This window comes from Procambarus clarkii, chromosome 60, assembly GCF_040958095.1.
Source record: "Procambarus clarkii isolate CNS0578487 chromosome 60, FALCON_Pclarkii_2.0, whole genome shotgun sequence".
NCBI lineage: Eukaryota > Metazoa > Arthropoda > Malacostraca > Decapoda > Cambaridae > Procambarus > Procambarus clarkii.
In genome coordinates, this window is record NC_091209.1 from 17356080 (window position 1) to 17373189 (window position 17110).

At 44.6% G+C, this 17110-nt stretch overlaps 1 protein-coding gene across 2 annotated transcripts in view; it reads left to right on the forward strand.

The window, feature by feature from the left end:
• Positions 1–2606: 2606 nt before the first annotated feature.
• The window catches only part of LOC123766744 (uncharacterized), a 48065-nt gene continuing 33561 nt past the window's right edge, over positions 2607–17110 (forward strand). Inside the window, exons 1-3 of one of the 2 annotated variants that reach the window (XM_045756084.2) lie at positions 2607–2844; positions 7742–9733; positions 15267–15345. In XM_045756084.2, coding sequence (XP_045612040.2) covers positions 8170–9733; positions 15267–15345 — 1643 coding nt within the window. In that variant the 5' untranslated portion in view covers positions 2607–2844; positions 7742–8169. Of the gene's footprint in view, positions 2845–7741; positions 9734–15266; positions 15346–17110 lie in introns of those variants that run through there. The other variant, XM_069307619.1, reaches the window with a different exon arrangement.

A 17110-nucleotide genomic window follows, 5' to 3' on the forward strand; every position in this document is an offset into this window, starting at 1 on the left:
GTTAGAGCACAATAAAAAGTACTTCGGTACAGCATTAACCTATGGGCTGCTCAGCTATTAAAGGTTAGGCTACATTACGTCAGGATAGGTTTGGCTGTATTGCAGCAAGAAAGAGTAGGATATGTTAAAATGGGAAAGATACTTTATGTAATACAGTATAATGTAAGACTAGTCTATATTATGGCAAAAGATGTTCAGCTCGGCTATAGCAAGAAAAATTTGGACATTAATAAAGTAATTTTTTATAATCAAACGAAGACTACAGCAAGAAAGGTTAGGCTATTCTTAAAATGTGATAGAGCTATATTATAGCAAGATAAATCACACTTATTGGTGAAGATCACTTGTTACTATATAGTTGAGTCAAGTTAAATGGTTAGATGAATCTTATTGCTTAGTAGGACTTTTTGGTGGTCAATATAAAGGCTATATTGCACAAATTGAATAGTTTGATGTAGTCTCCGTTTCATGTATGGCAGGGCAGTCTTATTCTGGGATCTCTAAAATGAGATCCAAGGGTAAGACTGGGAAGGCTGCATGCCCCCCCCCCCCCCCCACCCCCCACCACCAATACCCAAGGAAAGACTGGGTGGCTACATGGCGCCCCATGTAGATACTTGGATAAGGCGGGAAAGCTGCATGAACTCCCACCAACACCCTGGGTAAGACTGGGAGGCGGCATGCCCCACCACCTTAGGAAAGACTGGAAGGCAGCATGCCGCACACCCCCACCACCTTAGGAAAGACTGGGAGGCGGTATGCCGCACACCCCCACCACCTTAGGAAAGACTGGAAGGCAGCATGCCGCACACCCCCACCACCTTAGGAAAGACTGGGAGGAGGCATGCCCCACACCCCACCACCTTAGGAAAGACTGGGAGGCGGCATGCCGCACACCCCACCACCTTAGGAAAGACTGGGAGGCGGCATGCCCCACACCCCACCACCTTAGGAAAGACGGAGGCGGCATGCCCCACACCCTCACCACCTTAGGAAAGACTGGGAGGAGGCATGCCCCACACCCCCACCACCTTAGGAAAGACTGGGAGGAGGCATGCCCCACACCACCACCTTAGGAAAGACTGGGAGGAGGCATGCCGCACACCCCCACCACCTTAGGAAAGACTGGGAGGCGGCATGCCCCACACCCCCACCACCCTAGGAAAGACTGGGAGGCGGCATGCCCCACACCCCCACCACCTTAGGAAAGACTGGGAGGAGGCATGCCCCACACCCCCACCACCTTAGGAAAGACTGGGAGGAGGCATGCCCCACACCCCCACCACCCTAGGAAAGACTGGGAGGCGGCATGCCCCACACCCCCACCACCCTAGGAAAGACTGGGAGGAGGCATGCCCCACACCCCCACCACCTTAGGAAAGACTGGGAGGAGGCATGCCCCACACCCCCACCACCCTAGGAAAGACTGGGAGGCGGCATGCCCCACACCCCCACCACCCTAGGAAAGACTGGGAGGCGGCATGCCCCACACCCCCACCACCCTAGGAAAGACTGGGAGGCGGCATGCCCCACACCCCCACCACCCTAAGAAAGACTGGGAGGCGGCATGTACCCCCACCAACACCCTGGGTAAAACTGGAAGCTACGCTAAGCTCATTTGCTCTGCTTCTAACAGGGAGAAGATAGCTCTTTTCTTAAATTCGAAGATTTGGCAGTTTTTCAGGACTCCAAGCATTATTTTCATTGCTTTATTTTGCATGCTTTCAAGGTTTTTTCATATCGCTTGAGTACATGCATAAATAAGACTGGTCCGGCGTCTATAATTTTTTTCCGTAATTTCCATGGAGGTGTTGAAGCTACTACGCCAAGCCATGTGCTGGAGGCCTCATGATGCCACCTTGTCACGATGGTTACCCCATACAGGGCTCCATGTATGGTTATACCAACGGTGTTTGCTACATAAAGTGAGAAACAAGAAACCGAAGGGTAACTGCAATCTGGGCAGTTGACCTTGGTTGTCTTGTGGGTTACTGGGGCTGCCTCTGTCTCCATTGATCAACGATTAATGTATTTTTAAGTATACAGCCCAACAGTAAAATGCCTCATTGTTGTCACTGTTTGTCCAGCAGTTTTGCAGGTGTAATATAAATATTGTGTCATTAAGAAATAATCTATTTGGAGCGTCTATATATGTGATGGCCCGTGTCTAACGCTTTCTGGCAACTCTTGAAAACTGTATTATTATTTTCCCTAATATAGTTATTTTTCTGACCTGGGTCATTAATATTAGTGTTGCTCTGGAGGGTTAGTGAGGGGTTCCGGAGCCCTGAGGCTCTTAAATTAATGTGTAGACAAAACAACAACAAAACATGTCTTGGTAACTGCAATCTTGACCTTTGCCATATGTAAACACACACTGGCACACATCATGTACAAAACCTTAACAGTCAGACAATGTCCAACACCTTCACCGAATGTATTTTTCACAAGTTTCGTCGCCGAATACAATTCAACACACTAGAAATATGAGTGATATTTGTAAATAGATAAGGTAATTTAGAGAAGGTGAAGTGAATTGCGAGAGTTGGCACGGTGGGGGGGGGGGAGGCGGGCGCCTGAGGGCCATTGAGTAACTTCAATACTCCAGTAGGAGCAGAGCGAGGCTACGGGGAGGAGGTGACGCTACGCGCTCTACCAAACTCTACTGTAACTTGTGTTTGGTGGAGAGCCACCACAATCCCACACACACACGCGCACCTTCACGGCAAATATACCACCAGGAAACCGACGAAGTTGTTTGGATAGTGAGTTATGGAAAAAGGTCCCAAGTGTGTGTGTCTTGGGTAGTGTGTTTGACTGCTGAAGACCCGTCACATTAACGTGGTAAGTTTGGCTAAACCTTTTCTGATGACCTTGAAGTACTATATACATACTAAAGGGAAATGTGTTTGTAGGCGGCTGTGGGAAATTATACTCAAAATATGCTGTTAAGGTTAAATTTTGTGTGTTAACTTCGGGGTTGATTGTAGGCATACAATTTAGTTTCCAGTGTTAACTGAGAATTACTTTTTAAATACATGTTGATAGTGTATATATATATAAGCTGAGAGCAGCACAACAAGTGCCTACATTATTAGAAATTTAAATGTTTTTTTTTTCAATTAATCTGATCACATCAGATTGAAGCTTATTATTAACATAGGCCATCCTATTAACACTGACGCCCATTAACCCAACATGTATACACATGTATATTAATGGACAATAAAATATAGTGCATGGATAGAAATGTGTTTTGCAAAGAGCCAAATCCTAACCCCAACCACTAATTCGCTGTGTACCCTTATATCGTAACTACATTATATATATATATAAAGACTGGGCGGTGATATATATATATATATATATATATATATATATATATATATATATATATATATATATATATATATATATATATATATATGTATGTCGTACCTAGTAGCCAGAATGCACTTCTCAGCCTACTATGTAAGGCCCGATTTGCCTAATAAGCCAAGTTTTCCTGAATTATTATATTTTCTCTAATTTTTTTCTTATGAAATGATAAAGCTACCCATTTCATTATGTATGAGGTCATTTTTTTTTATTAGAGTTAAAATTAACGTAGATATATGACCAAACCTAACCATCCCTACCTAACCTAACCTAACCTATCTTTATAGGTTAGGTTAGGTTAGGTAGCCGAAAAAGTTGGGTTAGGTTAGGTTAGGTAGGTTAGGTAGTCGAAAAAACATTATTTCATGAAAACTTGGCTTATTAGGCAAATCAGGCCATGCATAGTAGGCTGAGAAGTGCGTTCTGGCTACTAGGTACGACATATATATATATACATATATATACATATATATATATATATATATATATATATATATATATATACATATATATACATATATATATATATACATATATATATATATACATATATATATATACATATATATATATATATACATATATATATATATATACATATATATATATATATATATATATATATATATATATATATATATATATATATATATATATATATATATATATATATATATATATATATGTGTGTGTGTGTGTGTACTGTAGTGTAGAGGAGCTGGACCTGTGGGAACAGCCAGGAATTGTTGTAGTGTATATATACCATATATAACTGTAACACAACAGGTCTCAGGTATATACACCTGTCTTTTAGCCAGATTGACATGTCTCCAGGCATATATTTAAGCCGATTTGCGCATGACTGCTGCTGATGTTATGACGAGGGCGGTGATAACGGTGATTGTATAAGGATAACAAGTACTGATAAGGATGACGATACGAATACTGAGAAGATGATGGAGTGGTGACTCAGAGTACTGAGGTACCTGTAATCATCCTCCTCCTCCTCTACACCTGTATTCCTCCCCCTCCACATCTGTAGCACTCTCCTCCACTGTGTCCCCACCCACACCTGTGGCCTTCTACCTACACCTGTGCTCCTCTATACCACCACACCACATCTGTGGCCTTCTCGCCCGGGCGCCGGCGAGAAACAATGGGCAGAGTTTCTTTCACCCTATGCCCCTGTTACCTATCAGTAAAATAGATACCTGGGTGTTAGTCAGCTGTCACGGGCTGCTTCCTGGGGGTGGAGGCCTGGTCGAGGACCGGGCCGCGGGGACACTAAAGCCCCGAAATCATCTCAAGATAACCTACCTACACCTGAAATCCTCCCTCACGGAGGCACTTACACAGCTTTCCATCCCCCAACACCTTTAAATCTCGAATGCCATCCCCCCACAGCTAAAACCTCCCCTCCCCCCACCCTACACCTGCAGGTCGACCCCCGCCCTCCCCCCAACCCCACAAGTCATATGTTCAGGCGTGCGAGACTCGCTAAATGTGTTTCAAGTCTCATTACATTACAGCTGTCCGAGATTAATGGCCTGCGAGTATTATTACTCATTCGCGAGGCATATTACAGGCGTGTTTCTCTGATCGCTTGCGTCCGAGTCTTAGTATGTGCGTGTGTATGTCTTATTGTTAGGGCGAGTATTAGTAAAGGCAAGCGAGCCTCATAGCCGGCGTTAGTCTTAACATACATGTAAGACTGCTTTTAGACATCCCGAGGCTTTTTATAGGTACAGAAATCTTATTATGGGTCTTATTACATGTGTGTGTGTGCGACTAGTACATATGTGTAAGTTTTATTGCACGTACACGTGTCTTATTACATGGGTGTGAGTCTTATTACATGGGTGTGAGCCTTATTGCATGAGTGTGAGCCTTATCACAGGGGTGCGAGTCTTATTACAGTGGGTCTGGATCTTGTTACAGGCATGCAATTACCTAGGTGTAATTATATGACTGTAAAAAGACTCACATTACAGTCTGTGATGTGAGTCACACATTACAGGCATGTGAGTCACATATTACAGGCATGGGAGTCACATTACAGATGTGTGAGTTTTATTATAAGTGTGTGAGTTTTATTACAGAAATGTGAGTATTATTACAGGAGTGTGGGTTTTATTACACGGATGTCAATCTTATTACACGGATGTATCGTATTACAGTGGTGTTAGTCTTATTATTGGCGTGTGTGTTGTTACATGTTTATGTTATATTTCAAGCGCGGGTTTGGTTCCTAGTATAGGCTTCTGTGCAGGTGTGGGCACAGGTGCTGCTCTGTGTGGGAGGCCGATGACTCTGGTGACCTGGCGGTGACATGGACGCTAAGCCAACCTCTGCTGTATCTTACTGAAATTGAAATTGAAATAAGTTTATTGAGGTAAAATACACAGAAAGGGATGAGGTAGCTTAAGCTATTCTCACCCCGTTCAGTACATCGTGTTAATACATACATAGACACACATCACAAACAATAAACATATTACCGAACATTCTGAGAGATAAACATATACATTTGTAAAGTCGTGTTGGTGTTGAATCGTTCCCAGATGGCGCTCTGTAAGCATTTCCTGGTGGGTGGTGATCTTGTCCCACTGCGCCGTGGCTCATATCCTGCAAGCCTACTTCCTGATTACTCTGGCGCCACATTTCCGGAAGGTATGAAAAGTTTTTAGATTAAAACTTTCCGCTTGACGTCATGACGGCACCTCTCCTCCATACAATGAGCTTGGAGAACTAAGGGTGGCAGGAAGTGGGACTGTGAATATTTCCTTGTAAACTACTTGCTAATGTTTCATGTCATTAAGCTAGTTAGACACAAGAATATCTGCTGACGACACTCGTGGGTTGGCTGGCGAGGTCAAATGGCAACAGTGAGAAAAAAACCTGATTGCCTTTCTCCCGCTTTGTCTTGTCGTTGTGTCTTGGAAAATATACTATGCGACTATTTTCTGTATAACAAGCCGTTTATGGGTCGCACATTCAAAGATAACACAGCTTGAACAATTTTCAAGGAAATTAAGCAATTATTAAAAGAAATGTGCTAAGCCAGTAAGGACATTTACGGAGTTTCTCGAGTTAAGGTGACTAGAGAAAATATATATATTTTCTTAATTACATAATATGTTTTATCATTAAATTAGCGGCTACGTCTGTCGGTGTCTGAGTTCGCTTTAGCCTTGCCTTTCATTTAATATCAATGCGTGCTGTAAAAATGATTTACTTATCAGTGAAAGAAATTAGTTATTTGCAGATGCAAACGTAACATTGATATCCACCTGTGTAAATGAAAGGGGAATCTGTATTTGTAAATATCATTTGGGTTTGTGATTTGTTACATTCAATCATTTACCGCTCTTCATGTTAGTAATCTCACCGTTATGAATGAGATCAGTGTTATGTTATTCGTAAGACTTCATTAATTGCTTTATATTTCGTTTGTTGCAAGGTGTATATTTGTCAACATGGAGTCTTGGCGAGGCTTCTAGAGTTTACAAGTCCTTTGTAAGCTTATAAGCTTACAGGCCCCTAGGCTGTTTTTCTCTGTGCCAGCGTGAAAGGCAATCACTGCCTGTCCATATTGTTGGTAGCGGCACCTTAGGCTTACCTTCTCAGTATACGGACACTATGAAATATTATAAAATATACATCTCCCAACTCCTCCTCCCTTCCTCCCACACTTTATATGTACATATATTGCACCGTATGGATAGAGAAAAGGGTGGGTAAGTTACGAGAGCGAGTTGTGTGTATGAGTGGGTAATTGAGCAATTATACCACTCCCTAACACTGGGCAGTGGAGTGAGAAGGGGGGTTAGGAGTGTTGCTGTGAGGGGTGGATGTGCAGCCTCTTACGATTTGCCACACGTCGAATGTGACACGGTATTTCTGTCTTGTGGTACCACATCTTTGCCATTAGACGTAATTATTCTTTGGAAGAGTATAGAAGAGAGAACATAGGTGATGGTGCCTAGTTTGTGTTCATCTTTGTTACTTATGAGCTAGCCAACTTGGTGATAAACTCTTGGGATGTCATCACGCCAAGTATCGGATTTGTGTGGTTTGTAAGTACAGGTAGTCTTGTTTAAACGACAATATGGGTTCGTAAAAGGTACGCTCCCCATTATCAGTATAAGATCGGTTTTATGATCACGTGTAAGTGTTGAAAGTTTAAGATACATGTAAACCAAGATAAGTCATTGAACGTTATTATACATTTCATTAATACAGACATAACTATTTTAATGATTTCATAATAAATTAGCATCAAAATATCTTCCCGCTAACAATATTTTATTTTCCACAAGTAGGCTTAGCAGTGTTTGGACTAATTTAATGTTTTTCTTTTCAGACAGCGAGTGGCTGAGGCAGTCTATCCGGAGATTATATTGTGCTGACAAGGTTCTCATAAATACGTCTTGTGAAATTAGTGGAGATGATTTAAGTAGACAACGTGCTGTAAAAACGCACCTTGCTCACTTGGTGGAGTTGTGTTGTGCTGGAGATAAAAAGGCATTGGTATTGGTAGAAAATTAGCTAATGGTAGAAAAATTCTGTGCAGCAATCGTGAAGCATCACCAGTCGTGAATATGTGACGTCAAGAAAGGATGGTCTGCAACGTGTTGAAACAAAAGTATCACTGTTGGTTGATTCATACGGTGTTAAGTTGGTCAGATCGAGACCCATACAATGTTAGCGAGTAGCGGTATGGAGGAGTGTTGGGGAGAGTGAGGTGCGGGAGTGTTGGGGTAAGATGCTGGTGCACTTGTTCTTGTAGCGATGGTGAGTAGAGTGTTGGGGGCGGGAGTGACACCGCTCTTGTTCGTGTTGCTGTTGTTAGTGGTGGAGAGAAGAGTTGAGGGTCAGGGTGTGGAAGGGGTAGTCCCCAGGGAGGAGGACTACCCGGCCCTTGGACTGGACTATCCTGGCGAGGCGGTGGACTACCCGGGCCATCCGGAAGACTTGGGCGCAGATGGCTACTACACCAGTCCAGCCTACATTTTTATGCCAGACTTATCCAATACGACGATACGGAAGTGTCAATGTGAAGGAGACGAGGTTTGGGGGGGAGGCGCTTGCCACCCGTACCAAACCATCGTGGCAGTATTTGACCCCCACAGTGGGCAGCGGGTGGTGGCCAACACTAGCTCCTTCGGCAGGGTGAAGGTGGGCCAAGTGAGGTGCCCACACCCACGCAGCCTCGTTCTCCTTGACTCTAATCGTCACATCGAGTACATTTTCTCCATACTCGAGTCCGGGGACCTCCACTGGCGGGAAGAGACCTTCTCTGACTATTGCGTCGATCATACTTACGATCCACACGGACAGCCTACCTCCTGGGAGGCACACGTGTGCCTCCTGCCGCCTTCCGTGCCCCAGTGCTGCCCCCTCAACTTTACTTTCCATGTGGATGATGGGTGTGTGCCTCAGGCGGGCGTGGCATGGGCGCCACCTGTGCTGGTGGAAGGACAAGCCGTGGAGTGGCCGCAGGTGGAGGGCGACGTGGTCAACATCACCTGTGACTCACACTCGGAGACTCGATATGTAAAGCTGGGCGGTACGGAAGGTGGCCTGGTCTACACCCCCCAGGGCGCGCAGCTGCTCTGGACACCACCTGCAGAGCGCGCCAAGCTTGAAACTCTTCCCGAGTACTGCGTGGGCAATGAGGCGGGCACGGCATCCCAGTACGTGGCTAAGGTATGTTACAAGGACCATGCTGCTGCCCACCGCGAAGCCTGCACCAATACCACGTGCATCCGCAAGTGCTGTCCTGAAGGCACGTTCTTTTACGGCAAGTGTGAGCATGTGATAGAGAAGAACGAACTGTGGCAGCCAGAGTTTTTCCACCCTGACACGTTGTCGCCCGCGGCCACGCCCCCACATCCCCTCACGGTTGTCTCCGGCTTCCCTCTCTGCCCCACCTTCTTCCAGTTGGAGTCACACATAAACGAGAACGACAAGTTCTACCTGCTTACGAACGGATCCCTGCATGTGCCTATTTTCGCAAGGGTGTTCCCGTCAGACAAGTACTGCATCGACAATTTCTACATAGAAGGAAAAGGCGTTCATACGCTGCCTCTCGTCTGCTTCGAGGAGGACAGTGCCAGCACCAGCCTGTTCTGCCAGGCTGTGCAGTTGTACATCTACCCGGTACTTCTGGTGGTGTCGTGCGTGTTCTTGACCATCACGCTCCTCATCTACGTCAGCGTGCCGGAGCTGCACGCAAAGGTGCACGGCAAGTGTCTGGTGTCACACGTGTCCTCCCTCCTGCTGGCCTACGTCAGCCTCGTCACCGTCCAGTGGACAACCGAAATCATACCCCTCGCCGCCTGCAAAGTCATGGGTCAGTATCTTGTGCTCTCTCTCTCTCTCTCTCTCTCTCTCTCTCTCTCTCTCTCTCTCTCTCTCTCTCTCTCTCTCTCTCTCTCTCTCTCTCTCTCTCTCTCTCTCTCTCTCTCTTCTACTGTACTCTACTTCAAGCTCATGTGTCATTGTTTCGTTCCTGTTCCTTCTAGATCTATTCCTTACCATTCCATGGACAGTATCCCCTACTCTCTCACTCCTACCTTAGTACCTTCTCCTACATTGCCAAGGGCATTATAAATGTACCTCCTGTTCTCTCTCACTCCTACAATACCTTAAGCAGAACCTCTCGCTCTCTATCCTTTTCACTGTGTCACGTAATCTATAGTTCCACAAGATTAAGCTGGATGATATAGGAGATAGAATGCTATCTGGGATCCGTGAGTGGCTTACTGATAAGACACTGGTAGTAAGGTTGAGTGTGTAGCCTTTGTACAACCCTTTGTGTGTAAGTTATTGGGTCCAGAGTGAGTTTGTAGTCTTCAAACGCCTTAGAATAGTCAAACATTGGCATTAAAACGCAGTTACAATGAATAATATACAGTATACAGTGGGCAGTTCAGTACACACACACACACATACTGTGTGTGTGTGTGTGTGTGTGTGTGTGTGTGTGTGTGTGTGTGTGTGTGTGTGTGTACTGAACTGCCCACTGTATACTGTATATTATTTGAAGACTACATAAACTCACTCTGGACCCAATAACTTACACACAAAGGGTTGTACAAAGGCTACACACTCAACCTTACTACCAGTGTCTTATCAGTAAGCCACTCACGGATCCCAGATAGCATTCTATCTCCTATATCATCCAGCTTAATCTTGTGGAACTATAGATTACGTGACACAGTGAAAAGGATAGAGAGCGAGAGGTTCTGCTTAAGGTATTGTAGGAGTGAGAGAGAACAGGAGGTACATTTATAATGCCCTTGGCAATGTAGGAGAAGGGCACACACAATATACACACAATGTAATGTGTGTGTGTATATATACACACACACATTATATACATATATATAAATTATATATATAATATATATAATATATATAGTATGTATGTATGTATGTGTATATATTCCCAAAATAAGATATAAGATGGTACAAGTGATATTTGAGAAGTCAGACAGTATGCTGTAGGCAGAGTCCTGAGTTGACTGCTGGGGCGAGGAGAGTATAGGTTTTACTGCCAGAAACGTTGCCGATCCAGTGAAACTTAACTTGGTTTAGTGTTGAACTCAAGGCCTGTGAACCACAGGAGGGTTATTAAAGCCGTGTCACAAGCTTACCGACCATCCAGCAAGTATTACTTAGTCCCGAACATAATTCAGGATAATATTCAACTCTGTATATACACCGATAAGCTGGGTACACCTCGGGTCATGTCCCTTCCCGCGACTGATGAAGATGAAGCCACCTCAAGAGGTGGGCATGAGTAGGTCTCCCGACTGAGAGAGAGAAGATTAAGCCACCCAAAAGGTGGCTTGGGCATGAATAGCCCATAAGTGGTGGCCCTTTTGAGCCATTTCCAGTATCAATAGATGATACTGGAGATCTGTGGAGGCGCAACTGCACCCTGCGTGACGGGAGATGTCTCCCGGACCAAATGGTGACCAAATGGTGAGGGAGGTCTCCCGACTGGCTGGCGGTGGCCTTATATTACCTAGGTGCGGATCAGTCCAGGGTCATGATCTGCCTGGTCACGACTGCCATCTTGTGCATCAAAGATGCAAGGGTGTCGGTCAGTCACTGGACTTGTATTTCCAGTTGCATCCAGCTGTGGCCTCGGGTGACAAGAGACGTTTTAACGTTGCTGTTAGCCTTGTAGTCTCTGCCGGTTTCCACCTGGTCGCAATTTCGAGGAATGTGGAGTGACAAGTGGTGTTCCTCAAGGCTCGGTTCTCGGCGCCAATTTTGATAATCCTTGTGCATGTCCGCGAAACAAGATCTAAACATTTGCTAATGACACACAAAAAACATATATACGAATGAATTTGGGTGGATAGAGCTGCCTCGTATTGGGCCAATAGGCTCTCTGGGCAGGTTCCTTTCATCTTATATTCATAAGATGAGCAAAGGCTGTATCTAAAGCAGTATAAATGTATAGAAGGGTAGGGACTTGTAGTGCTCGGAGACGGGAAATATGCTTCAAGGTAGATATAAAGTAGTGCACTGTAGTTACGGTAATGTTAAACGTGAATTGTGGTACTTGGAAAGTCCCTACCCAATATAAAAGAAGAGAAGGGGCTGGAAGCAGTTGTCTTCCTGCTCCAAACAACGTCTTGCTGCAAATAACAATAGTAATAGAATACTAGAGTTCCATTAGGGTCATATGTATTACTTTATCCACTCCCATGTTCTTGAGTGCATAATGCATCTAAAGTCTGCCAGTGGTGGCTACCTGTAGGATAAACCATCCTGCCAGATGGGTATTTTATTATCCTAATACAAACTTGGTAATCGTTCCAAGGCTGAGTAGCCGTATAAATGCGGATGTACCCAAGTATGTTAATGTTGTTGACCAGACCACACACTAGAAGGTGAAGGGACGACGACGTTTCGGTCCGTCCTGGAGCATTCTCAATCGACTTGAGAATGGTCCAGGACGGACCGAAACGTCGTCGTCCCTTCAACTTCTAGTGTGTGGTCTGGTCAACATACTTCAGCCACGTTATTGTGACTCATCGCCAGCATGTTAATGTTAATACACAAACCATTATGGTTTCCCATTGACGGAGACAGGAAGCCTGTTAGGCTGATCAAGATTTCTCTCTAGCTCAGCAGCTGATCACGATGCAACCCGCAACAGTTGCCTAACTCCCGTGTATATAATTACAGCTAGGTGAACAGAGGCATCAGGTGCCCGGAAATTGAATTAGGATCCAGTGGGATGTGAGCTGCCTGCGTTGATCACGTATGGTACGGACCGTTCTCCAGCATCATCGCCAGTGCTGTCATAATGGCTTTATGTTGGCAATGTTTTCGTTATCACACCACGCCCTCTCCTGGCTTCGTGAGAATCTACTATCTGCTTTACATTAGATACAGAAAGAGATAACTTCCCAGCAGCTGGACACCCTCATAAATACTGTCAAGCTGTATCCTCCCCCGCGATAGCAGCCTGACGATTAAATGCGACCGCAGCACAATGTATACATTTACTAAGTAAAAAATCTACTACTTGCGGGCTATTCATGCCCGTGCCACCTCTTGGGTGGCATCAATCTTCATCAATCAATTAATTCATTCCTTAGACGACCTAGGAGCGCACAAAATGTTTCTCCTGAACGGACACGAGAGATCTCATAATCCATAAATGAAAGTTGCTTGAAAGTTAGGTCCCCAACCTTGCATAATAAAAAGCATTGCTGGAAGACCAACTCGTTCTCCAAAATAGTACATCGTATTTTAACATATAATTTCCCAAAGGCCAAAAATTGATGTATTAAAAATGGTAATAGCTCACGAAATCGACGTAATGTCCCGTTTTCTGTTCGTGGGTCTTCGGGTAGATTAAGTTCAGGCAATTTAGTACAACTGTTTCCTGACGGTGGGAACGCTGAAGAGAGCGGACTGGATAGGCTAGGAAAGAAATGCACACTAAGCCCAGTGAAGAGTAAGGGTGCCTTGAGCACAGTATTAGAGAACACTGAACACATCTGATGTTTACGAGGTCAACCATCCACCGGAAACGAGTGTTGCCGGAACAAATGTTGAGATCTTGAAGAGGTATTATAGTTTTATATAGATTATGAGTCCCCGCCCATCCTGTGGGCGGCGACGGAAAGGTTAGTCACTCAGTGAGTCTGGAAGGTCATATATTACTCACAGAATTTATACTTTATACACTTTGGTAATACTTAAAGTGATACATAATTTGTGATTAAATATCTGTTAATTATTTGGTCATAGAGATTTCTAAATCTGATTTTTTGTTGTTCACATTTAGTTGGTAAAGTATGCGTATAATTTTGCTGGCATACATACACCGAAGTATACCTTGTTTTTCGGTGTATATACAGAGTATATACTCCCAAGTCCTCCACAATGTTTAGGACTAAAGTATACTTGCTGATTGGTGTGTAAGCAAGTGTCAAACCTTAATAATCTTCCAGAAGATGATAGACCTGAAGTCAGGTTAATAAAACATACGAACCCAAGCCACCCACCTAACCCAACTACCCGATGCTTAAAAGAATAAAAAAACAACATATATTTTTGTGAGCAGCTGCTTTCCATAGCACGCTGCATTTGGTACGTTGGTTACCGGCCGAGGTCACGTCTGCCCTGACTCAAGACTATACGGTAACTGCCACGGGAAGCGCAGGGCCCGTCACACGCTCCCACAACCCCAGCTGGTCTGTCCTTGTCAACATCCTTCATACACATACCTCTCAGTCTAGTTGTACTGGGTTATCCCCCGTTTGCTCTGATCTACCTACCTGGGATGTCCTTTGTTAGTTTACGCTGGTTTTCTTCCGTTTACGCAGGTCTTCCTCAGTTTACGCTGGTCTTTCTCAGGCCGTCTACGGAGGTCTTCCTCAGTCTACGCTAGGCTTCCTTTTATTTATAGATTTTCCCTACATTAGCTCACGCTGATCTTCCTCTTCCATTTGTTTACACTTCTTTTCCCTGTTAGTTTACACCGGTCCTGTGTTTACACTGGACTTCCTTCGTTAATTTACGGTGGTCTTCCCGCGTGAGATTACTCTGGCAAGTGTACCGAAGGAAAATAATTACCGCAGGTTAAAAACCACAACAAATTATAGCGTAGGAAGGTAAGACACGTCACGTAATCCCCCCCAATGTGTTTCCCCGAGACCAAGACTTGAGTGAACCTAACCAGAACGAAAATTAGGCTACAAAGACTAATGCAGGAAGTGGCAGCGGAGGCGAACGCGACGCCGAATAGGGAAGAAAAAATCCGCTGTGGAGGGGGGAAAAAACACCACCAGGGAAGCCCCGCCCGCCAAGAGGTGTTTGCGGTGACGAATGATCAACACGGTTACTGAGACCGACCCAATTTAGCTTCTGTGTGTATGCTGGTTTGTGGAGATTTAACATTATATGCACATTCGAGTTAAGTGTAAATAAAGTGGTGGTTTGGGTGTTGAGATCTTTTGTTGTGGAACAAGTGGTCGGCGAGGTATGTAAGGAGCCGCGCTGAGCTGGTAACTGTGTGACGCTCTCAGTTATCAGTCATACTTGTATCATCATCAGTCATTATCATCAACGTCACGGCAACACCATCATCATCAGTCATTATCAGCAGGACGACATAACCACCAGTCGTCACTGTCATCATCAGTCATCATTATCATGACACCACAATCAGAACCAGTCACTGTGACCATTATTATTATTATTATTAAGAATATCGTGACTGCTGTTACTATGGTTATTGGTGTTACTGCTGTTACTATCGCTGCTATTACTACTCTCAATACTAATTATGAAGCAATAATTAATATAATTAGAAGGTGAAGACTAACACTAGCGTGTTGTGTTCCCAACAGCGTCGGTGACTCACTTCAGCTTCATGGCGGCGTTCTTCTGGCTCAACGTTATGTGTTTCGACATCTGGTGGACCCTCAAGTGAGTACTACCTTTTGCACTTCGCTAGCTAGCCAACCTGTTGCTCTTCATTTGCCACTCTGTTAACAACCCAACCTCCTAACCTAAGCAGCGACACGCATTTGTTACGTTGGTTATTATAACGTACAAAATGCGACCTTTTCGTTGAGCGAATGGGTTGAGCTAGTAGCCTCACACTCGCACTGTTTTATGGGATGAATACTCAGTCAAATTATCTCTTTAACAGACAGTATCGTCTTCCTCATATGTAGCTGTGATTATGCATCGGGAAGACGCTCCTTATACATAATTATGTATTATGAGACAGCTGCTCAGCTAGTGCATAGTGGGGAGTGGGTGTGCGTGTAGGTACTGTGCAGGAGGAACTGGAGGTTAGGTAGGTGGTATTACCTGGAGTAATGTACACCCTGTTGGTGTTGGGTGTAGAACATAGGGTCCTGCTGTGTTGTACACAGACGGGTAGATGGGACTAGGAGTAATTGTGGAAGTGGTAGTCGAAGACAATAGTTGTTATGCTAGTGTGAATAATAGCATATTCCTGTTTTAATTCAATTCTGTTTCAATTCGTGGTCTGACACTGTCACATTTTTCATCACGTGTTAAATTTCGTGATTTACACACATATATACAGGAGTAATATGGTTTTGACAATCGGAAAACGAGGTTTATCGAACCGTCTTGTGTACGATTTGACCCAACCCCCAATATCTGTTGTGCGGTCGTCAATAAACAATCTTATCCTATCACAAGTAATCGTGAGAAAAATATATCTTAATGTCTTGGATTTGTTTACATTAAAGCATAAATGTAATATATGTGAGAATAATTACGGGGGGCGTGTCGAAGGAGACTCCCAGAGACAGGTGTAGCCTAGGCTTAGCCAGTGTTAGTGTATAAGACTGTTGATTAGTTTAGGACATGCGAAGTGTGACGAGATATTGTGATAATGGCGGTGGTGGTGACAGCGTTCGATGGGGAGGTTGTGATGACAGTGGCTTGTAACTACAGATAACAGAAGATAACTTGTTATAGACGGGTACCGTGTATTGATTAGATTAGTGATGTGTGTGTGTGTGTGTGATTACAGAATGAGAGCTAGGCTCGTGGTGTCCCGTCTTCTCAGTACTCTTTGTCGTATATCACTTTGAAACTGTTCTGGCATGAAATATTCTGGGACATATTTACACCCATTTCAAATCTTGACCCCTTCCAAGTGCTGTCTTGCTTGGCGCTTTCCCCCTGGAAATTCCATTCCATTCATGGCCTCCACACCTTCTCACTTAGCTTGTTCCAACCGTGTGTGTGTGTATTCACCTAGTTGTGTTTGCGGGGGTTGAGCTTTGCTCTTTCGCCCCACCTCTCAACTGTCAATCAACTGTTTACTAACTACTTTTTTTTGTCCACACCACACACACACCCTAGGAAGCAGCCCGTGACAGCTGACTAACTCCCAGGTACCTATTTAATGCTAGGTAACAGGGGCATTCAGTGTGAAAGAAATTTTGCCCATTTGTTTCTGCCTGGTGCGGGAATCAAACCCGCGCCACAGAATTACGAGTCCTGCGCGCTATCCACCAGGCTACCAGGCCCATCCCTGCGTGTGTGTTGCGTGTGTGTGTGTGTGTGTGTGTGTGTGTGTGTGTGTGTGTGTGTGTGTGTGTGTGTGTGTGTGTGTGGGAGGGGGGAGGGGTTGCGCGTATATGTGTATATACACATCCAAGTGCAGTTGTGCTTGTCAGTTTAGACTTCAGTTTCCGAGCCCCGC